The sequence below is a fragment of the Malus domestica genome, chromosome 05, assembly GCF_042453785.1.
Source record: "Malus domestica chromosome 05, GDT2T_hap1".
Classification (NCBI taxonomy): Eukaryota; Viridiplantae; Streptophyta; class Magnoliopsida; order Rosales; family Rosaceae; genus Malus; species Malus domestica.
Genome location: NC_091665.1, coordinates 21,627,959 through 21,652,516, shown reverse-complemented (window position 1 = coordinate 21,652,516; position 24,558 = coordinate 21,627,959). Strand labels below are relative to the sequence as shown.

General features: G+C 37.7%; 1 protein-coding gene and 1 long non-coding RNA gene across 2 annotated transcripts; both read left to right on the top strand.

Moving 5' to 3' along the window:
• The first annotated feature begins 72 nt into the window (after window positions 1-72).
• LOC139196432 (beta-glucosidase 12-like) lies at window positions 73-3,676 on the top strand. The gene is made up of 13 exons (XM_070822377.1): window positions 73-288; window positions 462-531; window positions 788-846; window positions 991-1,066; window positions 1,238-1,315; window positions 1,409-1,496; window positions 1,578-1,833; window positions 2,034-2,149; window positions 2,292-2,509; window positions 2,646-2,677; window positions 2,771-2,873; window positions 3,016-3,124; window positions 3,241-3,676. Exons 1-13 carry the CDS (start codon window positions 118-120, stop codon window positions 3,410-3,412), a joined length of 1,548 nt encoding a protein of 515 aa, XP_070678478.1. The 5' UTR covers window positions 73-117; the 3' UTR covers window positions 3,413-3,676.
• Window positions 3,677-14,626: 10,950 nt separating this feature from the next.
• LOC139195925 (uncharacterized) lies at window positions 14,627-15,370 on the top strand. The gene is made up of 2 exons (XR_011581005.1): window positions 14,627-14,826; window positions 14,918-15,370. It is a non-coding gene; the product is annotated as an uncharacterized lncRNA (long non-coding RNA).
• Window positions 15,371-24,558: the final 9,188 nt, after the last annotated feature.

The following is a 24,558-nucleotide window of genomic DNA, read 5'->3' as shown; positions in this document are numbered from 1 at the left end:
CTCATGAGCTAGTACGTAGACACCATATCCCTTCCCCCCTTTCTCTATATAAACCCCATGCAATATTCCCGGAGGAGATAACTTAATTATCTCGATCGATATCAAAACTCCCAAATTATGGCAATGAAATATTCACGACCTTTGCTCTTTGGTGTGCTGCTACTCATTGGCTTTGCATTGACAAATGGCAAAGCAACTAATACAGATCCACCTGTTCATTGCGAATTTCTCAATCGTAGCAGTTTTGAACCAGGGTTCATATTTGGCACAGGTTCCGCATCTTACCAGGTCAGTATATATAAATATATATATATATATATTTATATATCTTCTGTCTTTATTTACCATATTTTTGGTGTATTTTATACATGCAGTTAACATCCATGCATGAATTATAATGTTGTCATCTTCCTTGCGTGTGTAGTAGTACTCTTACGTATATGCATGTGTGCGTATTTCAGTATGAAGGTGCAGTAAAAGAAGATGGAAGAGGACCAAGCATATGGGATACCTTCACCCACAAACATCCAGGTCTGTGATTTAATCAATTGGTAATATGAAAACTTTTGCTACTTCATTTCAAAGGAGTAGAAATAGCACCTCATTGTTTTCTTCGTGAGGACAAGTAAACTCCAACCTCTCTAATAGCCATGCACTTTGTTGGGAGACCAATAGTACGTGGTCATGTGATATGTACAATATATGTATATACTTCATCAGTGCGCACGCATATAAAGTACTTTGCACATGATATGGATTTCACCATTATGTTTTTGAATAACTGCAGAAAAAATCGCTGATGGCAGTAACGGAGACGTCGCTATTGATCAATATCACCGTTATAAGGTCTAAAACCTCATAACTTTGTCTCTTGACCCTTTATACTTGAAGGGCACATGTTAACATATTAAATTGGAGCCTTTACACAAAAAAAAAGAACAATATATAATGAGATCCTCAATATTTAATTTTAAACTTTTGTCATTCTAGGAAGATGTGGGGATTATGAAGGATATGAATTTGGATGCTTACAGATTATCTATTTCATGGTCCAGATTATTACCAAGTAAGTCGCTCCACGTTCTCGTTTTTTGGTTGGGACCATTGACAATATTGTGCATAAGAATTATTTTTCCTACAAGAAAATTATTCTCTTTATATACTTTTAACTAAAGTAATGTGATCGAGTTATCTACTGGGTAACCCTTTTTTTTCTTGTTATTTTTGTTCTAATTAGATGGAACGTTAAGTGGTGGCGTTAACAGGAAAGGAATTGATTATTACAACAATCTCATCAATGAACTCCTACGCAATGGTTAATCATCCTACCTTAAACAATTATTACATGAATTTTTAGAACATCATTCAATCAGACTTTTAATTTGATTTTACTGATCATGTATTATAGGTTTAAAGCCGTTTGTAACACTCTTTCATTGGGATGTTCCCCAAGCTTTAGAAGATGAATATGGTGGTTTCTTAAGCCCTCGTATTGTGTAAGTGAACAAAATTTATTTTGTCGTTGATAATTTGATAAAATACATACTGATATACGTAACATAAATTTGTATCTACAGAGATCATTTTAAAGACTATGCAGAACTTTGTTATAAGGAATTTGGTGATCGAGTCAAGCACTGGTTCACGGTAAATGAGCCATATACTTTTAGTAGCATGGGTTATGCTGTTGGGACTCTAGCACCGGGACGCTGCTCTTCTTGGCAAAACCTAAACTGCACCGGTGGAGATTCAGCCATTGAACCATACTTGGTGACACACCACATTCTTCTTGCTCATGGAGCAGCTGTAGAATTGTACAGGAATAGATATCAGGTTCAATAACTGTTTTTTTTTTAATTTTTTTTATTTTGTTTTTTGGGTCAGATTATTGGCTCCTAATCGAGAATTCTATATGAATCTTTATTATTGAGTTGTAATACAAGAGGGAATACTCTCAGTAGTAAGATAATCTAATGGTTGTATCTTTTTCTATAACTCCTATTTATTCAACCAAAATTCATATTTTTGTGCAGGCATCTCAGAAAGGCTTGATAGGGATAACATTGGTGTCATACTGGTTTGAGCCTGCTTCGGAGTCAAAGCAAGATAAAGATGCTGCCTTACGATCTTTGGATTTTATGTTTGGATGGCAAGTGTCTTATTAAATTATACATAAACCCAATTACATCATGTTTACTTATGACTTGTAACATTGATACTACCTAGCTAGCAGTACTATTTATCTATAATGCTATAATTAGGCTAATATTTGGAATTTTCTTGTTTTGTAGGTTTTTGGACCCTTTAACAAGCGGTGACTATCCACACAGCATGCGATCAATTGTTGGAAAAAGATTGCCAAAATTCACAAAGGAACAATCCAAGTCGCTAAACGGATCATTTGATTTTCTTGGAATAAATTATTATACTGCTAGATACACAACTAGTACACCTAAGAACAATTCACTACAGGCAAGCTTCGTAACAGATCCTCGAGCTGATCTTACAAGTGAGTGCCGAAGGAAACTTACTTTGAATAGCTTCAGTTCTCGGTTCTTCTTGACCTAGTTTAACCTCTTAATTACATTAATTATATTCTAATATTTACACCAATTGTATTCTAATGTTTGTAAATATTGTGGCAGCTGAGCTTAATGGAGTACTTATTGGTCCACAGGTATACATCAAATTTATCATTTTGAGCTATTTGCATTTGGAGGATTAGCTTTTTTCCCCAACATTTACGTATTATCTTGAAATGGTGTTGCAGACTGCTTCAGATTGGTTATATGTATATCCAAAAGGAATTCACGATCTTGTGCTCTACACAAAGGAAAAATATAATGATCCACTCATTTATATTACTGAGAATGGTATGTAATACGTACTTTTAAGCCTTGATTAATTGCAAAAGTTTCACATATTTATAATGGTGTTAACTAAAACTGCATGTTTTTTTTATATTTTTAGAGGAAAAAGCTAAATTTAATTTTTTGTGCAATAATATGTACGTAGGTGTATCAGAGTCGAATAATCCAAAACTATCAATTGACGAGGCTCTTCTTGATACCGGTAGAATTGACTACCACTACCGTCACCTATGTTACCTTCAAGTGGCGATCAAGTAAGTAGTTATTAACAAATTAATTAAGGCTATATACTGCCTAGCCTTCTTAAGTTATTGTTATTTAATCATTATATTGACCTAATCCATTTGAACATTTGTGTATGTGTGTGCAGAAATGGTGCGAAAGTGAAGGGATACTTTCCATGGACATTGTTGGACGACTTTGAATGGAATTCTGGATACACCGTCCGATTTGGTTTAAACTACGTGGATTATAATGATGGGCTGAAAAGACACCCAAAACTCTCAGCACATTGGTTCAAAAATTTGCTTAAGAAGAATTGAAGAAGTTAAAAGAAATTTATTGTTGATTATAAACATTTAAGTGGATAATTTTCCTTCTTATGTATTTGTATTTCAATTCCTTCTGCATTTGTATTTCCTTTCAATAATGTAAGTATTCTTTGGGATTCAATAATTCAATAAAAAGCTATAAGAGATGTGCATGCTACAGTAAAACCTCTGTACATAAAGGAATAACTTATTTATAGTCATAAACAGTTTCGGTCCCAGTTGGGGTTCATGAATAAATACCACATTGTAATAAGATATTATTTTTCTTGGTCCTGTTGTAAAGAAACTCGCCTCGACATAGTAGTAATTGTTAATAAGTACAATAATAAGCAAGGCCACAAAAAAAAAAAGTTTAAGATGGACTAAAACATTTCTATACTGTTGTTTGGGACCATTTTTTTTTTTTTTTGGGAGTTGATACCACAGCTTGGAGCTTACGGGTACGTATGTAAAACCTTGTCAATATCTTCTTGTTGAAGTCAAAATATTTCTAGCTCCTAAAGATTATCTCCTTCTCCTTCTTGCCTAATTGTATTAGTGATTATTTTTTCAATTAAAGCGTACTCAACTTTTTGCACAACTTAACACAAATGTTTTCAGTTAGCTGGCTTTGCATATGACCTTGGGTGACATGACAAATTTGATAGAAGAAAAGAAAAAGTATACGCTTGAATCGGTCGAAGATTGGATTGTACGTATTTGTCAAATTTACTTAGAAGAACTAAAGAGTTTCAAAACTTTTGCTATATATTACAAACGTCTATTTTTTTATTCTTTGTTGAACATAAGGATGCTAATAGATTTTAATATATTCCACATGTTTAACATAGTTTTAAAACTCGTGGCATTGCGCGGGCTCAATTGCTTGTAAGAAACTATTTATAAATGTTGATGCACAAAATCATTGAGACTTTGGAACGACGTAAAGTGCGAAGTTTGTAACCATCGCAAGTTTGCTCCATCACCTAGTGAGGATAATATGTAAAGAGATAGAGGTAGGGAAGCAACACAAGATGTACGTCGTTCAACTTAAATTTGGCTACGTCCACGAGGGTAGAGGAGTCCTCATTAATAGTGAAGATTTTACACAAGACATAAGTTTAAGCATAATCATCATTAGTGAGTTCTAATGACGAGTTTAATCACAATAATGACATTAGGAATTAATTGTACGAGAACGGTCTCCTTGTATAGTTGATGAGGGTCTTCGGCTCCCGTCCCCGGTTGATGTGGGAATTTAGGAGTTATATTTTTAGGTTGACACGTGTCGTGTTGTGATTGGTCTCTTGATTGGTGAAAAACTCGTGTGCTTCGGCCAGGGTGCCTCCACATGAACTCTTCAGTGGGTCCTTGAAGGTATGAAGTTGACTGGTGCTAAGTAGTTTTTGGGGTGGGGAAGTATGGAACAAACAGTGGTTCCCTAAGTTCACGAGTGAGGAAAGCTTCTCGGTTGGGGCCTTGTAGAACCCAAATTGGTGAGTACTCATGAAACGTTTGAGTACTAAAGTGTATTAGCATATAATGGGAGTCCCCCAAGTCTCTTATCGATGAGGATTACCGAAGGAGGCGTCTTATATTTCCCGAGTCATTGAAGAAAAAAGACTTCAAAAATTCTTTACTCATTTTTTTTTGGATGTGGCCCAAGTACGATTTTTGTTTGTTTGTTTGTTTTTGGAGTTGATACGACAACTTTGAGCTTGCTAGTACGTATGTAAAACCTTGTCAATATCTTCTTGTTGAAGTCAAAATATTTGTAGCTCCTCATGATTATCTCCTTCCCCTTCTTGCCTAATTATATTGGTGGTTATTTTTTCAATTAAAGCGTACTCAACTTTTTGCACAACTTAACACAAATGTTTTCAGTTAGCTGGCTCTCCATATGACCTTGGGTGACATGACAAATTTGATACAACAAAAGAAAAAGTATACGCTTGAATTGGTTGAAGATTGGATTGTACGCATTTGTCAAATTTACATAGAAAGAAGAATTAATGAGTTTTAAAACTTTTGCTATATACTACAAACATCTATTTTTTTTATTCTTTGTTAAGCAGACGGATTCTAATAGATTTTAATATATTCCACCTGTTTAACACATTTTTAAAACAAATCGCGCCGGCTCAATTGCTTGTAGCTAACTATTTACAAATGTTGATGCACAAAATCTGTGAGACATTCGAACAACGTAAAGTGTCAAGTTTGTAACCTTCGCGAGGTTGCTCCGGTCACCTGTTGAGGATCATAATTAAAGAGATAGAGGTAGGAAAGCAACACAAGATGTATGTGGTTCACCTTGAATTGGGTTACGTCCACGAGGGTAGAAGAGTCCTCATTAATAGTGAAGATTTTACACAAGACATAAGTTTAAGCATAATCATCATTAGTGAGTCCTAATGACGAGTTTAAGCACAATAATGATATTAGGAATTAATTGTACGAGAACGATCTCCTTTTATAGTTGATGAGAGTCTTCGGTCTCCTTGTATATATTACAATGTTTGACATTCTGGCACAGTTGAAGGAGATGTTAATAACGCTTCATACTGCAAGGTGATACAAGGTGAGTTCCTTCCTTACCTGGTTAGTGAAAAGAGTGGAGTACTGGTTGTACTTTCCATCACCTAGTTAGTGGACCAAGGTGAGTTCTTTCATTACCTAGTTGGTGGAAAGGGTGGTAAGTTGCCAAAGAAAAAAATTATCACTTGGTTGGTGATATGAATGTGAGTTCCTTCATAACCAAGTGGGTGAGAATAATGACAAGTTCTCGAGGCACATTGTAACACATGTCGAAGGGAAAAAGTGTATGTGGACACTTATTGTGAAGGCCCTGAGTGTTGTTTTATAATCTACCGCAACGCAAAAGAATACTTGTGGCTGAAGCTACGGGCATATTCACATAATGACTAGTTTGACTTCTGACGAATGGTGTATAAATGTTTAGCGGAGTGTAAGCAATCAGCCTAGAAGATGCGTTGCACCACAAAAAGTCTCTTAAGCTTAATGAAAGAATTGTATCAGGTTGAAGACAACAATACTAATTGAGAGCTCCCACAGAAAGAATGAAGGGGAAAATGAGACATCGTTCTTCATTATTATGCCTCGGTATACCATGGTGGATTCAAAGAGATAGATATGCTTAATTGGGTCTTCCCCCTCACCAATTTACGATAGCAAACTAATTTTCTATTTTGTTTCTCCTTGTAGAGGGGTGCCAAAGATCCTTCTTACCAGAAAGCCTGGCCCTGGCATGGCGTTTGGCCTTTAGTCTATTCACTTCCTAAAAAAGTTGTAGGATAAGGGGGTCCTGAATGGAGTCAGGGACTATTGGAACCCTCCTTCGTAAGTTTCCATCATTATTTAGAAGTGGAGAAGTTTAGTCAAGAGTATGTGACTTTTTTTTTTATTCACCATACTGGCTTCAAGGAAATTTCGGTTGGAAGTTCCTCGAGACTCAAACACCTTCTTGTCCATCTAAGTCTTGTCGTTTCTTCCTTAGGTTAGTAGTTGACCTTGGTTATGGTAACAGACTGATTCCTTCGATGACCCTTGGGTCAATGATCCTTGAGTCTATATGGATAGGTTTTTCTCGACGATGCCTAAAGAGGTCTTGACAGTCGCGATAACCAGCTTTTGATCATTCCAATCCTTTTGCAAGGAGATGTCCTTTTCCACTTATCTTGTTTCAATTTGAAGCAGCTGGGTTGAGAGAAGTCTCGTGTTGATCAATATCTTGGGTAGAAGGCCATTCCTTATTAAGAATCCCCGTGTTGAAGACATGTGAAACTTCGCGTAGGTACCTATGTGTTAATCCGCTGTCAAGAGGGCAATGACTCTTGAGACTGAGTCTGTATAACCTCGTGAAACATCTCGAAGAGCTTCACATACTGCTGTTGGAGGATCTCATTCCGTATCGCCATTTTTTATATTTTATTCTGAGTTCTAACCTCTTGGACTTTAGTTTGAAAAACAAACTTGTTCCTTTCCCTCATTCGCTGCCTCACACTAGCCATGCAAGGGGTGTTTTTCTGCATACTGTGCATTCCTTCACACCCCATGTTAGAGAGCGATGCCTTATCAAATAGAAACTAGTCTGACAAAGCTGGTGAGAGTAGGAATTAGTGTCGTCCCCACAAATGGTGTAAAATCAGTTAAACTTTGGAACAACGTTAAGTGACAAGTTTGTGACCTTCACAAGGTTGGTCCGGTCTAACATGGTTGCGTGAATTATTGCATGTGCCCAAGCAATGATTGGGACCTTGGTACGTATAACCAACAATCGAACAATCATTTGTAAGCACTTAATGAACGCCTCTGCCCAGCCGTTATGGGTATAAACATGGGGTACTGGATTGTCACATCCCAGATCGGCTCCACCGTAACAAGATATTGTTTGTTTTGGGTTTACCATTCCCTCACAGTTTTTTTCTGGGAACTCGGCACCAGAACTTCCTAGTGGGTCACCCATCCTGGGACCGCTCTTGCCCAAACTCGCTTAACTTCGAAGTTCCTACAGAATCCAAAGCCAGTGAGTCCCCAAAAGACCGCATGCTACAAAGAAGGGAGTGTGCACATATAAAGCACATTACCATTTTTCCATTGGTTGATGTGGGATCTCACAATCCACCCCACTTAAGGGCAACCCGGTGTCCTCGCTAGTTTATCCGTACCGAATGGCAGAGTGGCTCTGATACCATTCCTATAATTTCATTTTTGCCACCCTTGCTGGTCTCTACGAGAGTCGAACTCAATCGCACAAAAGAATATTTCCATTTCCATATACCAATCTCGAAACCACTAAAATCCATCCCTTCTAATATGCAATGACATATGCATATAATCACCATCATCATCACAATATCCACATTATCAACAATAATATAAATCATATTTCAAAATACACAATTATATCAATTACAGAGAAATATCAAGTATAACACATATTTCACAAAGCTTAAACAAGACAAATACCCCAATGGTGATAAGTTCCCCAAGAAACCCCTACCTCGACTCCAGACAAGTTAAAATCTTTTTCCTTAGCTTTCCCAAGCTTTAAGGCACCATCAAGTCCTTAAGCCTTCCTCTGCAAATTTAAACCTCCTTTTTTCTTCAGGGTTCTCACTCAAACTCTCTCTATAAACTAAAAGAAAACTTGCTATTAAAATTCCTATTCGAAGTGTCACTATTTATAGGGGAAAAGGTGATGATTGAAACCTAAACCTAGACCTTCCACCACCTACTTCATATCTTAGATTACTTAGCTATATAGACTGCTTACAAAGCAACCTAAACCCACCATGGACAACCACCTGCAACCATAGACTCTCCACCACACCCCTAGCTTCTCCACCTTCTGTTTATGGTTTCCACCGTTTTCTAAAAACCCTCCACCTCGTAGTTACATAGCCTACACTAGCTAGCAAAATAGAGTATTGGAAAAAGATATTTAGGAAAGGATAAGAACAAGAAGGGAAGAAACAATTTCTCCTTGCTGATTCGAAAATTAGAAAGAGAGAGTCTTTGTCTTTTGTTTGGTGGGTTATAACAATAGGCCTACACACACAAAAAAAAAAAGTTGGGCTGAGTGTAAAATAAAAATTGGGCTGAAAATCCTATTTGAAATTAAAAAAATAATAGTAAATTAAATTTCAGGGCTTACATAGATGTTCAACTTCAACCTCAACCGACATGCAATAGTCATCAAAAGTATTAGATATGAATTCTTCAACATTAGCCAATCAAATAGTTTTGATTGGATAATCAGGGTGGTGAGCCCTGAGCTTGTTAATCTAAGCCACTAGTGTGGAGAAGGCATCGTTTCTTGTGGACAACAAGCACATGTGTGACCAATGTGTGGAAGCGTCAACCAATACCATAAAATATCTAAATGGTCCGCAGGGAGGGTGAATCGGTCCACAAATATCCCCCTGAATCCTTTATAGATAAATATGAGGATTCGAACAAATCTTGTCATAAGAAGGCTTAATAATAAGTTTTCCCATAGGGCAGGTTTGACATGTGATTCCTTGAATCGAACCTAAACTTCAGGTTAATGGATGCCCGTGTAATGATTTGAGGATACGGCGCATCACTGTTCATCCAGGGTGTCTCAAACGATCATGCCAAAGTGTAATTTGTGCGCAGTCCCAGAGGTAGAGCCGGCCACATAGTGGCTTTCTATAAGGCGTATGGTCATAGTATAAATACCACTAGGGATACGCTCCATCTTCTCTAGAATATGCTTCTGGCCATATTCGAAGGAATTTAAGCACAAAAATTCAACTTCGTTTTCTACATAGGTTTCAACGTGGTAATTATTGTTTAATTATTGTCTCGAATATCTTTAATGCTCAACAACGTTCTTTTGGAACGTGGAGAATAAAGTGCATCTTGAATGGTTAAAATAGTGCCATTGGACATCATTATACGGGCCTTTTCGTATCCTTCGATCAGGCTAGATGGACTTAAGAGGGTTGTCAAATGTGCATTCTTAGGTACAAAGTTAGTGAAATAGATGCGTTCATGCAAAACGGTATGCGTGGTTGTACTATCTGCCAGTCAACTAACTTTCCCACTAGTCATACCTAGAATAAAATTAATTGAACCGGTCATATGCATTAAAGTTTGAAAACTTAAATTCATTCAATTAATTTTTTTTTGCTAAAAGTTTATGAACTACAGGTTCATAGTACCTGCAAACAAACACATATATATACGGAAATATACAACAAATATATACAAGTAGGTCTTCGGGGCCTATGATAATAATTGAATTAATTATTTGGACTTCGGGCCAAAATTAAAGGTTGGGCGAAAAAAAAATATAAAAACCCATAGGGCCTAAACAAATAAGCATTTAAACTCGGGGCCCAAAATAATAGGCCAAAACCCACGGGTGGGCAGAGTAATTTGAAATGTGAGGCCCAAGTCTAAAAATTAGGATGGGTTGGGCTCGGCTCGGCTACAAGCAGTTCTCGAAGCGCCTGATCGAGCCAGGTGCACCGAATCACAAGCTACAAGCTGAGATCTGGTGCGGTTAGGTGCAGGGAACCCCAAAAGCCCTACAGGGGTTCTGCTAGGTTGCAAACACAAAGACACCAAAGCCCAATTGGGCTGGAGTCATTCGTGGGAAGGGCTTTGAGTAAAAAGCCCATATGCACAAACGCAGGCTGCAAATGCAGGCCCAGATGGCTATGGCCCAAATAAGGGTGCCATTGTGTGTGATACAAACACATATATACTAGCACAGTGGCTGGGATCCAGTGCGGTGGGAACATCATGGCCAATAGGCTGGTGCTGGGCTAAGAGAAGCGCTGAAGCCCAAAGGGCTGGTGCTTGCCAAGAGATAGTCCAAGCCTAAATAGGCTTGGGTTTTTTATCCAGACACCCCAGCATGAGCTGGGTAAACTCGCCGGAGAAGAAAATCGGTGCCACGCTTCTGGCGGTCGTGTTGTGGTGCAAAAAAGTCATGGTGAAAGCCGTGGGTTCAACGGCAACCCAAAAATTGGAACGGAAAGTAAAAGCTCTCAACTTTGTGTTTAGGAACCCTAAAAATTAAATCAAGATTTCGAAAGAAAAACCGATAAGATTCAAACGAATCTCGGTCAAGACTCATCAGTGACAACTTCAAGTTGTCTAGTAAGGTAGTCGTGGTGGCTGAGCATGGCTGCAGGCCATGCTACTCGATGGTGTAGGAGATGTGACGTCGTTTGGGCGTTGGGTTTAGGGTTTGGGCCTAGAGCCGTGGCTCTAGGATTGGGTTTCTCAGCTCGGGGAATGGGGTGGCCCATGTGACATGGTTAGGTTTCAACGAAACCCAAAAAAAAAATTATTTTAATTCAATTCCAGATTATAAAATTAAGGAAATTTGATGCATATTCAACATATAATTTAATGCATGGACATATATATGATGCAATTCATGGCAATATCAATTCACATAACTCAACAATTATGAATATAATGCATAGACAATTTATGTAGAATCTAAAATTCGAAAAACTTAAAGTTGGGTCATGCATTATGGTGAATGTTCATGCTCTCAGGGCTGCAAAAATATCGAGTTAAAAACCGTTGTTTTTGAAAGAATTTGATAGCGTGATGATATTGATGAACTAGTTTGATGCAGAAAAATTGCACGTCAGATTCCTAAGCGCAGCAGTAGGAGCGTGTTGATAACGTGTTGTGGCCTATATTTAACTGACAAAGAGAGGGGATCGGCGACACAGAGAAAATATAGAGAGAGAGAGAGAGATGTGTTTGTAGGGTTGTGTAGAAGATGTGTTATTCCCCTTATGCGGTGCTTTTAGTTATAGTAATAAGAAGGGGATGAAATCCTTCTCCTCCAAGGACTACAAGTCCTAATAGGAAAGAATAACTAAAATCAAATCTAATCTAAGATTTATACAATCACACTTAAATAAGAAGTTTATAACAATAACTTATTTATAGTCATAAACAATTATGGTACCAATTTGGGTTCAGGAATAAATACCACATTGTAATAAGTTATCATTTTTCTTGGTCTTGTTGTAAGGAAACTCGCCTCGACATAGTAGTAATTGTTAATAAGTACAAAAATAAGCAAGGCCACAAATCAAAGTTTAAGATGGACTAAAATATTTCTCTAATATTGTTTGGGACGATTTTTTGTTTTTTGTTTTTTTTTTTGGAGTTGATACCACAGCTTGGAGCTTGCGGGTACATATGTAAAACCTTGTCAATATCTTCTTGTTGAAGTCAAAATATTTCTAGCTCCTCAAGATTATCTCCTTCCCCTTCTTGCCTAATTGTATTAGTGATTATTTTTTCAATTAAAGCATACTCAACTTTTTGCACAACTTAACACAAATGTTTTCAGTTAGTTGGCTTTGCATATGACCTTGGGTGACATGACAAATTTGATAGAAGAAAAGAAAAAGTAAACACTTGAATTGGTCGAAGATTGGATCGTTCGTATTTGTCAAATTTACTTAGAAAGAAGAATTAAAGAGTTTTAAAACTTTTCCTATGTATTACAAACATCTATTTTTTATTCTTTGTTGAACATAAGGATGCTAATAGATGTTAATATATTCCACCTGTTTAACATAGTTTTAAAACTCACGGCATCGCGCGGGCTCAATTGCTTGTAAAAAACTATTTATAAATATTGATGCATAAAATCAGTGAGACTTTGGAACGACGTAAAGTGTCAAGTTTGAAACCTTTGCAAGGTTGCTCCGGTCACCTGGTGAGGATAATATGTAAAGATGTAGAGGTAGGGAAGCAACACAAGATGTACATGGTTCACCTTAAATTAGGTTATGTCCACGAGCGTAGAGGATTCCTCATTAATAGTGAAGATTTTACACAAGACATAAGTTTAAGCCTAATCATCAATAGTGAGTTCTAATGACAAGTTTAAGCACAATAATGGCAATAGCAATTAATTGTACAAGAACGGTTTCCTTGTATAGTTAAGGAGAGTCTTTAGCTCCGTCCGTGGTTAATGTGGGACTCTAGGAGTTTTATTTTTATTTTGACGCGAGTAGTGTTGTGATTGGTCTCTTGATTGGAGAGAAACTCATGTGCTTCAGCAAGGGTGCCTCCACATGAACTCTTTAGTGGGCCCTTGAAGGTATGTAGTTGACCGGTGCTTAGTAGTTTCGTTGGTAGAGAAGTATGGAACAAATAGTGCTCCCCCAAGTTCCCGAGTGAGGAAAGCTTCTCTAATAGGGACTTGCAAAACCCAAGTTGCTGAGTACTCATGAAACTTTCGAGTACTAAAGTGTATTAGCATATAATAGGAGTCCCCCAAGTCTCTTATCAAGGAGGATTACCAAAGGAGGTGTCTTATATTTCCCGAGTCATTGAAGAAAAATACTTTAAAAATTCTTTCTTCATTTTTTTTTGGATGTAGCCCAAGTAAATATATATTTTTTTTCTTAAGCCCAATTCCTTCTTCTTCTTTTTTTGTTGAGCAAAGAAAATTTGGTTGAAATTTTTTCCTTTGTGTATACAACTTTAGTGGTTGAAGCATTTTCCTTTGGACAAATGGCTTGAAAGGTTGAAGTTTTTTCCTTTGGGCACATAGCTTGAGTGGCTGAAGCTTTCTCTTTTCCTTTGGACGCATAGTTTAAGTGGTTGAAGCTTTTTCCTTTGGGCGCATAGCTTGAGTGGTTGAAGCTTTTTCCTTAGGGCACATATCGTGAGTGGTTGAAGCTTTTTCCTTTGGATACATAGCTTGAGTGGTTGAAGCTTTTTCCTTTAGGCACATAGTTTGAGTGGTTGAAGCTTTTTCCTTTGGACACAGTTTGAGTGGTTGAAGCTTTTTCCTTTGGGCACATATCGTGAGTGGTTGAAGCTTTTTCCTTTGGATACATAGCTTGAGTGGTTGAAGCTTTTTCCTTTAGGCACATAGTTTGAGTGGTTGAAGCTTTTTCCTTTGGGCACATATCGTGAGTGGTTGAAGCTTGTGCCTTTTTTTCTGGGGACACTTAGCTTGAAAGGTAGAAGTTTTTTCAAGCTTCAACCACTCCATATATTGATGTTGCTTCGCACACTCTTGATCAAGAGTGTGAGAAGCTTTCTACAAGTTGTAGTTGTATCCTATGTGTCGAAGCTTTGTTGGCCTCCTACACAAGTGATAAAATAATTAATTAATTGCTTAATTAATAATCAATAATTATTTAAACTACAATTAATTATTAATTAATGTCGACCTGGTCAACTTTGTGTGTTAGTGCAACGGTGGGCTTCAAGCTTTGCTTTCGAGACTTCCGTCATGATTTGTAGAGGACCATGAAATTAATCCGTTGCGTTCCTCGTTTACATTCTTCAATGCATATGATTGAGTATAAACCAAGGAATATGTGTGTGGAATTTAGCAGTTTTATACCACTTGATATTTAATACGGCTTTATGCTGTTTGGGATTTGAATAATTAATAGGTAAATGACCCATTAATTATAATTTGAGTATGACAATCTGGCAAGGTTTTAGGACCACGTCACTTTCACATTTTTATAAGGGAACTTGATGGTGCTTTGACTTGTCTTTTTGTACTTTCTTTTCTCCCCATTTTTTTATATTCTTCTTTTGAACTTTCAACCCCATTTAAAATGGGACTTTGAAACCATTTGACCCAATCTTTTGACAGCAAGCTTTACTTTTTATATATATATGACTTTAAAGCTTCCAGGTTCAACAACCTCTCTTCTTCTCCACCTGAGGTGTGAGGCGCAGACTTTATTTACGCCCCCCTTCATGAGATGGCTTTTAGAAATTCCTATTTTTCTTGGCTCTAATACACGATGGTTTTCCTTTAGAAGCAAGAATCAATTTCGATGTACTTGGGCTCCCGTGGATTTCGTATATTTCGAACTTCTATTTGGATTGGGTAACCGTTGATTTCCAAGTGAGGATGGGTAAGGTTTGTTAGAGCTCAGATCCTTTTCAAATTTCTTCAATTTACCATCATTTCCCCCCCTTAAATTGCAAAGGCCTTTTTTTGTGCAGGCCACAAGCTTTCATTTTTCTGTTGCATTGTTCTCCTGCTTGTACTTCTTTTGTGGATCGAAAAATTAAAAGCAAAAAGGGAGGAGAAAGTAACAAGCAGGTGACTCCATTTTCATTTTCTGTATTCTAGATTTTGTAGCTTCTGATGTATAGGGGAGAAGAGTCTTTGTGTCCTCTTTATGGAGAGTCATTTTTTCTTTTCTTTGGAATATGTAGAGGAAAAGTGTTTGCTGAGTGTGATTGGTTAGTGCGAATCAATTTCCATTCGGTGTTGAACACTGCTTCCACCTTGACTTAATGTCAATTTCTTTCTTTCTGATTTGCAGCCCTGAGTTTGTTGATAACAAGTGTTGATTTATGGCTCCAAAGGGGAGGATTGTACTCTAAAATTTTGTAGTAAGACATTCTTCATGTTTGCCATACTTGAATGAGTCTTGATGCGTTAATGTTTAATTATCAATTTCCGATATCTACGTTTCTCCGTAAAGAGTCTTGTGATTAGTTTGGTTAGTAGACAGTAGACACCCTCCTTTTTTTTTTTTTTTGCTCCCGTCCATGTGCTGCCTTCTATGCTTAATCAGAAAATAGATGGGCACTATGGCCTTTCTTATTTGAATGCCACGTGAATGGCTTTATGATAGCCATGCTCATGGTAACTTGATCATACTTGGTTGTTCTTTCTTATTGACACTTATGCAAACTGATGCTTTTCCCAAAATCTTCTTGTAGTTTTGATTTGTCTACCAGGTCTTTGGGTGTTAATAAAGGTTGCCATGTGAATGGGTTTCCCTAATTAATTTGAGAAATTTGACAGCAGGCTTTTCCTTCCCTGTAAACTTGGGATAGCTTGAACTCTTTCAAGTCCAACTTCACGTGGCAGAGAAGCAAATACATTCTCGCTACTTATTTAGAGATTGGCAAATTTTCTTTCTTTCCTTTTGTCTTGTAGAATCTGTCAGTTTCATTTCAATGCTTTTGGTCAATATTTTTGACCTATGCTTTAACTTTCTTTTTTGGTAAAGTCTCATGCTTTGACTTTGGTCCACCTTTGAAATACTATGCAAACATCATCCCAATATACTTTGCTGGAACTTTACAAATATAAAGGGAGACACCATCTTTTCCAATTTCTCCTTTTCCTTGGATTCTTATCCCAAGTGGGTTTTTATGGAATTTTATGCAAAGGCATCTTCTATGTCTTGTACCCGTGAGTAGCAAAGAAAACACCAAAGAATTACTAACAGAACAATTTATTTCCTCTGGAGTTGCATCTTGGCTTCTTTTGGTCCATAAATGCACCTATTTTCTCATTGGAACTCAAAGAATGACTTTCCATATAAAACTTGGCTTCTTATGTCTGCTTCCTTAGCTTGATTTTTGACAGATGGCCTTTAGAATGATCCTTTGTTGTTTTCAACCTTCTTTAACTTTACCCAACATGATAACCACATGAATGACATTCATGTTATCTAGAAGACTTTTCTTCCTTTTCCTTCTCTGGAGTAATCTTTAAAGTCTTCTTCCTTTTCCTTCTCTAGAGTAATCTTTAAAGTCTAGGACATCAGCAACGTACCACCTTCTTGGAGCATATTGTTCTGCTTTCGCCAGCACGCTTCTGCACCGTTGTTGATTGAATGAAGAACAGGTTGTCATCGATATTTGGAGTCGAAACTTGCTCATTCTTTATCAAATCTATTGCTTGTCGTGACACCAATGGCTCCTTCTTTCTTGGCATGGACGGTGAAAATGGATCTCTTAGATTTGATTGGAACTTCACGGGGTGGTTTAGGCCACCCCGAAGAAATTCATGGGATTTTGGAGATTATTTCTACTGCTGTCAGTGGGGAGTCCATATCCTCTTCTTCATTTCTCTTTTAAACGTTGCAACTTTCTTGTATAAACTAAAAGTTATAGACTCTGGGTAGTTGATTACGCCCTCTTTTTTCACTTTTGTCTGCAACACAACATTAAACAAGAAAGAAATAAATTAAAAGAACTTGTTTCATACCTGGTGATGAATTTTCTTCTTTTGGATCTTGACTCGAAAGCACGAATGGTTGAACCCCTTTTCTCTTTTCTGGTAACACTTTGTTGCTTTTGGTATTTTCTCTCAAAGTTTCTCTTATTTTCTGCAGAGTATCGCCTCCTCTCTTTGTGTCTCTCTTTTTCACTGCAACTTATGCCTATTTATAGATATCTTATGAAGGCTCTAGAGCTTTTACGTGGGGAGATAGAGGTTGTGTCTTCCGCCACTTTCTCTCAACTTCCCTCACTGACTATCCCAATCTTCCACGTCCTTTTGTTGAAGAAAATGGGGAGCTCCTGTTTTGCACGTTTCTTCCCCCTTTTGTAGGAAGAAACTTCATATATTATTTTATTTATTTATGGATGTTGATTTGTATATAAAGCTCATTCTCATTTTTTGGGCTAGATTACTTTTTTTTTTTTTACCTTGTAGTTTGACCCAATTTGTATGGACTTTATTTTTTTATATATTGTATATATTTTATTGTTCAACACCATTAAAGACCTTGGGACGCTAAAGTATTTTCTTGGCATAGAAATGGCTACTTCTTCCAAAAGGATTGTTCCTAAATCAAAGGAAATATGTAGCTGATCTTAAGATTAAGGAAGAAGAGAAGGAAGTTTTCTACAATAGAATAAAGGTATAGATATTTTTTTTTTAACTTGAAAATACAAGAATAAGTCAATGATTATAATAATAATTAATTAGCTTGATTTTTTTTATGGAAGTAGGGAAATATTTTTTTTGATGATGAAGATATAGTAAAAAATGTCTGTGATCCGTCACATGAAGCTTCAGGTTGCGGAGCATGCGCACAAAGAGTATAGAAATAAGTTTAAAAAAAAAAAGTATTATACTAATAGAGCAATTGAGGTGCGCACCCACCCTTGTCGTGATGTGAATCCTGCACAATAGGTTGAGTTGGTGGCATACTGGAATAGAGAAAAAACAAGGGTAATCTTTATATGATTTATTTTGTTATAACTTTAAATTTGTCTAATAAATTCTCTTATTTTTCAGGAGGTTGCTAAAAAAAATAGGATTAATCGGCTGTTGAAACCAATGAACCATACAACCGGTTCAAAATCTTTTGCAAGGGTGCATCAAGAATTTGTATGGGTTGTACATTTTTGAGAAATGTTACTAATTTGAAATTTAATATATGGTTGTTAGAAATTTTATTTTTAATATGAAGTTTGCTTAAAATTGTTTGTTTTTTCATTGACATATAAATAAAGCAAAAAAAGCATGGGAAGGAGGCAAATCCTGTTACTTTTTTTCATGAATGTCATACACGAAAAGATAAAACTTGGATTGATGAAACATCTCAGCGCATAGGGGTAATTGATTTTTTTCGTGTTAGTATTTCATTGTTATTAATTTGTATTATCTATAGTTAATTTTTCTGTTTTATGATTGTTGAATTTTAATTTTAAAAATTGTATTGCAAGGCAACAATTGAGAGCAATCTTCAAACTTTGATTGAGTCAGGCCAAGAGGATAATGATGAACTTAGGACCTGAGTTTATGTCGATACGATGGGTCCTGAGAATCATAATAGAGTCAAAGGATATGGTCATTGGGTGACTCCTGATATGGTGTCCTATGCATCTTCTTCATCTTCTACTTCAAATTCCTCCAGTAGATCAGCTAGGAGTTCAATGGCACTGCTGATGACTGAAAACAATGAGTTGAGAAAGAAGGACGAAGCGAATGCTAAACGATTGGCGGACCTAGAGGTTAAGGTTGAACAGTCAAACAATCGGCACAATCAGTTGTTATATTTGTACTGTCGGATTTAGTGTTTGCTATGACGGATGAGTTTTTGTATATTATGTGGAATGTTGGATATAAAATATTTGTATATTTTGGCACTATTTTTATTGTTAATAATTTTTATTAATGTTTGTTTTGGCCTATACATGAAATTTATTAATTTTTTTATATAAATTTTTTTAATTACTATTAATTGAAAACGAAAGCGGAGACAAATCTGTTTATATATTTATTATTAACATAGGTGGTGTCGGTTAAGACCGTTAGTAGATTGCATATTTTATTTATTTAATTGTTAGCTGTTGTCGGTTGTAGCTTGCATATTTTATTACATCCGGAATATTTTATTTGTTAATTTTAACACTATGTTAGTTAAAACCGACAGTGGGTTGAATACTTTATATTTTAATTGCGACTTGATGTTGGTTATGACCGCCATTATGTCAGAAGAGCATGTCACTTTTAATTGACGTAGAGTTCAGTGTCGCTTTTAACCGACGCAGATTCGTGGCAGATTAAGCAAACAAACCGACATCGAAGCCTTTTTGTTATGCTAGCAATGGTGTCGCTATTCCAATCCGACATTGCATGGTTTTATGTCGGATTTTTATCAACTTTTCGACAGAAATTGGAGTTCTTGTCGGTTTTTGCTTCGCCAGTGATAACTTCTTTTGTAGTATTGTGAGAAACTACCCCTAACATGCTTAATTTGTGGGATGGTAGATCACGTTGAGGAGCAGTGCTCGCATTTTCGAGGGCGCAATGATGATGATCTAGCGAAACCATACGGTCGTTGGTTCTAGAATGATGTGATTAGTTTGGATTATCGTAAAATTCAAGGGAGACGGTTCGGTTTAAATCCATCCCCAGGCTGGAAGATGGCAGCGCCACTCCATGACGATGAGGAGATGTCGGAAGGTTCACCAGAGAGCTGTCGACACGTTGGTGACCAGAGAGTTGACCACGAAGTTAATGCGACGGATGAAGGGGGAATGAACCATCTGTCAAATGCGAATCAGGAAAATCAACCTCGTCCAAATCTGCCAGATTTAAATGCAGCTGCGTCCGAGGAGGATATGGGATTTGATTGTATGGCTGTAATTCCTTATTATGGCGGTCCAGTTAGCCTTATTCCCATGGGATCTAATGACAATCATCTCGGGGTTCCCGCTATGCAGATTGATGATAGGTCAATGCATTATAATGACATATTCACTACTACTCAGCAAGAATTAACCTTATTTGGTGTCAATATTAAAAACCAGCCCCTAACAGATCCATGCTTGGAGACACGGATTCATGATGAGGTGGCAGGGGTCCCTCATAGCAGTAGTGGAATGAGCCAATGTGTTCTTGAGTCTGGGGTCATCGACATCCTCTAGTTTGCAGAGGCTGATGGTCCAAGAAAGTAATATTAGCCCTTTGGGCCATTTGGAATTCTCTTTGGGACCTGACCCATTTAATCTTATGCCTATCATCGAACGTAAGAAGAGTAGGTGGTTTGAGGGGTTTGGCTAGTTCTCATGCACGTGCTTGTGAACCTTTCCCTGAGTTGGGTAAGCGTGCAAATCGTGATGAATATTTTGGTTTTCCCACATGTGTTTCAAGACGTAGACTTGATTTGAATGGAGGGTCTTTCGATTTATAGGCGGCGGCTGCCGAAGGTCAGCCCTGCCGCTCGCAATGAGTTGTATCAGTTGGAACTGTCGGGGGCTTGGGAACCCCTGAGTAGTTCATGCGCTTAAAAAGTTGATATCCAATAAAGATCCCAACATTGTCTTTCTTTGTGAGACTAAGAGCAGCGTGGCTCAAATGGAAAGATTCAAAGTACAATTGCAGTTTGATTTTGTTTTCCCGGTTGCCAGTAAAGGATAATCGGAGGGGGGGATTAAGTGTGATGTGGAACAGAACATGAAAATTTGAGTTTACGGTCATACTCCTTGAATCATATAGATATGGATGTGGGTGGCGTGGGAGATGAGTCCAATTGGAGGGTCACTTTCTTTTATGGCTATCTTCGTGTCAGCGGCCTTGGGTGTGTATTGTGTTTTCAACGAAATTCTTAAAGCTGATGAACAAGAAGGTGGTAATCTGCATCGAGATAGGCGAATGGAGGGTTCCAGAATGTAATTGAGAGATGTCAACTTATTGACCTGGGCTATGGTGGTAATAAATTCATATGGTTTACAATAAGGGTGGAGGGAAAAAGGTGCGACTCAATAGGGCTTTGGCCAATTATGCGTGGCTGGAACTATTTCCCTCCTCCAAGGTTACTCATTTAAAGAAGTCTTATTCTGCTCACACACCACTATTTCTCAAGGTTACAATAAGGGTGGACGGAGACCGTTGAAATGCCGGAGACAATATCATTATGAAGAACAGTGGACTTCACAGAATGGGTGTCGGGAAGCAATAAAACAAGGATGGGCTAAAGTGGTCGAGGGTGTTCCTATGTTCCAGGTTACGGAGGAAATCAAAGAAACAAGATTGAATTTGGCTAAGTGGGCCCGTCAAAATACTTGGCAGGGGTTTAAAGAAATTGATGAAATAGAGAACAAGCTTACCTCCTTTCTCGGTCAACCTTTTACAAAGGTTACGATTGGACAGAAGAGAGAGCTAGTTGCAAGATTAAACTCCTTGCTTAAGCAAGAAAAAATTTATTGGCGCCAAAGATCAAGGGAGAATTGGATGAAGCTTGGCGATAGAAATACAAAGTATCTCCACCAAAAAGCCACGCGTCAATAACGACGGAATGGTTTGTATGGACTGAAAAACGAAAACGGAGACTGGCATGACAATAAATCGGGTATGGAAAAGGTGGTTGTAGATTACTTTACGAAGCTTTTCGAGTCTAATGGTGGTGAACATCTAGATGAGGTGTTAAAGCACATTGAGTTGAGAGTCACCATGGATATGAATGAAGAGCTCAGTCAGCCATTTGTTGATGAAGAAATCAAATTTGCCCTATTCCAAATGCATCCCATAGAGGCCCCTGGGCTCGATGGCATGCCTCCGGGTTTTTGCCAAAAACATTGGGATGTTGTAGGGACTGATGTCTGTAATGGAGTGCGCTCAATGTTACATTCAGGATGTATGCTATGGAAAATCAACTACACTCATATAACATTGATTCCCAAAGTTCGAGATCCGAAGGAAATGACACAACTTAGTCCATTAAGTCTATGCAACGTTATCTACAAAATTGTGGCTAAGGTGATCACCAATAAACTTAAGAGGATTTTGCCAAGGATTATCTCTCTGATGCAGAGTGCCTTTGTTCCAGGAAGGTTAATCTCGGATAATACCTTGGTGGCGGGGGAAATTGCTTACTCCATGCATAAACAAAAATCCGGTTGGAACAGTATTATGACTTTGAAACTTGACATTAGTAAAGCTTATGATCGTTTGGAATGGAATTTTTTGGAGGAAATGATTAGGTGTCTGGGCTTTAATGAGAATTGGATTCGTATGGTAATGTTGTGTATCTCAACGGTTACAGATTCCTTCAAAGTTAATGGCGAGCAGATGGGGCTTGTTTCTCCTAAGAGGGGGATTCGACAGGGTTGCCCCTTATCTCCTGACTTGTTTGTCATATGTGTCGAAGGTTTGTCCGCGTTGTTAAGTAATGGAAAAGAACTCGGACTCATTCATGGTGTGTCGGTGTGCAAAAATGCACCGAGGTACTTTGGAGAAATGCCAGAACATCAAAACCTTGCTGCGTACTTACGAATTAATGTCGGGACAATCCGTTAACTTTAATAAGAGTTGTGTAGCATGATGTTGATCAAACAATTCTTAGCAAGTTGTCTTGGAGTTCAAAAAGTACAATTTCATGATAAATATCTGGGCTTGCCGGTATTTGTGAAACAATCAAAGAAATCAACCTTTGCATATGTTAAAAATCGTTTGTGGAAAAAGATGCAAGGTTGGCGTGGCGGTTTGCTTAGGAGTAAGGGGAAGGAATTATTGGTGAAGACGGTAGCCCAAGCAATGCCTACTTACACCATGCAATGTTTCTTACTCCCAAAAACATTCTGTGAGGAACTAAACATGTTGATAGCCAAATTTTGGTGGAGTGGGGATCCAAGAAAGAGGAAGATTCATTAGATTAATTGGAGAAAGTTATGGAAACCGAAGAATGGAGGAGGATTGGGTTTTCGCGATTTATATGCCTTCAATTTAGCTCTTTTGGCTAAGCAAGCTTGGAGGTTTGTTTCTCAGCCTTCTTCTTTAGCTTTTCGCCTATCAAAGCTCGGTATTTCCCTAACACAGATTTTCTGAGTGCAAAAGTGAATTCTAATTCTCCTTTGTGTGGAGGAGTATTGCAGCAGCTCGCTCAGTAATCTTGTGGGGCTTGCGTTGGCAAGTAGGGGACAGTTCATCCATCAAAATATGGGGCGATAATTGGGTGCCTCGGGATAATTTTTTCAGAATAATCTCGCCACCTCCAGCGAATTGGCATAGCATTGCCACAGTGAGTAATTTATTTGTGGAGGAAACACGTTGCTGGAACCTAGAACTTCTTGGCAATTTGTTTAGCCCGGAGGAAGTGGAAACCATAAAATTTATCCCCCTAAGTGAATGAGTTACGGTTGACAAAATTATCTGGCACTATGAAAAGAATGGAGCCTTCTCTGTCAAAAGTGCTTATCACTTGGCGAGAATAGAGGTGGAGATGATTAGAACAACAACAGAACGAGCTTGCAAAACCATGAATCGGTGCTCTAGAAGAAACTATGGAATGCTTGCATTCCAGGAAAAGTTAAAACCTCTACTTGGAGAGGTTGTTTAGATGCGCTGCCAACTAGATCGAACCTCTCCAAAAAGAGGATCACTACTGAAACTAATTGCTTGTTCTGTTCCGGGAAGTCGGAGACTATAGGGCATGTGTTGAGGGATTGCTCCATGGTGGCTGTGATGTGGTTGTCGACTCTGGGATTGAGAGTTCATAATAATAATAATCAATCTCTGTTGGAATGGTTGGCCCAGCTAGCACAAATAGTACCTAAACATGCTTTTGACTTGGTGTTGATAACGTTATGGAGTATTTGGCGAGCGCGGAATGACATACGCTATGGAAGGGTGTTCAAGCTTTGCCTCATGATATCTCCATTCGAGCCGAAGAATGGTTGCTTGCATCACCGTTGGCATTCACCAAAGAAGAAGAATGGGATCGCAACGTCGCAAAAATGGACTTGACCAACTGACAGATAGGTAAAATGTAATTTCGATGGTGCATGGGATGAACGATAAAGAATCGGTGGCATTGGGATAATAATTCGTGATTGCAAAGGGGAATTCATTGCAGTGATGTCGGGGAGTGCCACCACCGTGGGCTCGGCAATGTAGGCTGATATGATTTTTTTATGACCTGCACAAAGAGAGGTTAAAATCACACAAAATACTTGCAAGAGAGCAAGGTAGTTGTAGTAAAAATGGTTATGCAAGGTCATTCCACAAAGATTATTTAAAACAATTTATGCAAAACCAAAATCTTAGTTAATTATTTAAAAACAAAGATTGGAAAAGGTTGATTTTGAATTTAAATAAATAAAAATGAATTTAATAAAAGTAATTTAGGAAAAACAACTGGTAGCCAATTAAGAAGAAATCAGATAAAAAAGAAATGGTTTTGAGAAATAAATTTGGAAAAGCACTAGGATTCCACAATTTCCTTAACAATCCTATATATGTAGATTTACTAATTATTTATGAATTACCCATGCAACTTTAAAGGTTAGGTTTACTACATATTCTACTCGTGGTATTCAAGTTTAAACGTATATCAAACATGCAATCCGTCTATGATATTCAGATCAAATACAAACATGCATAACTC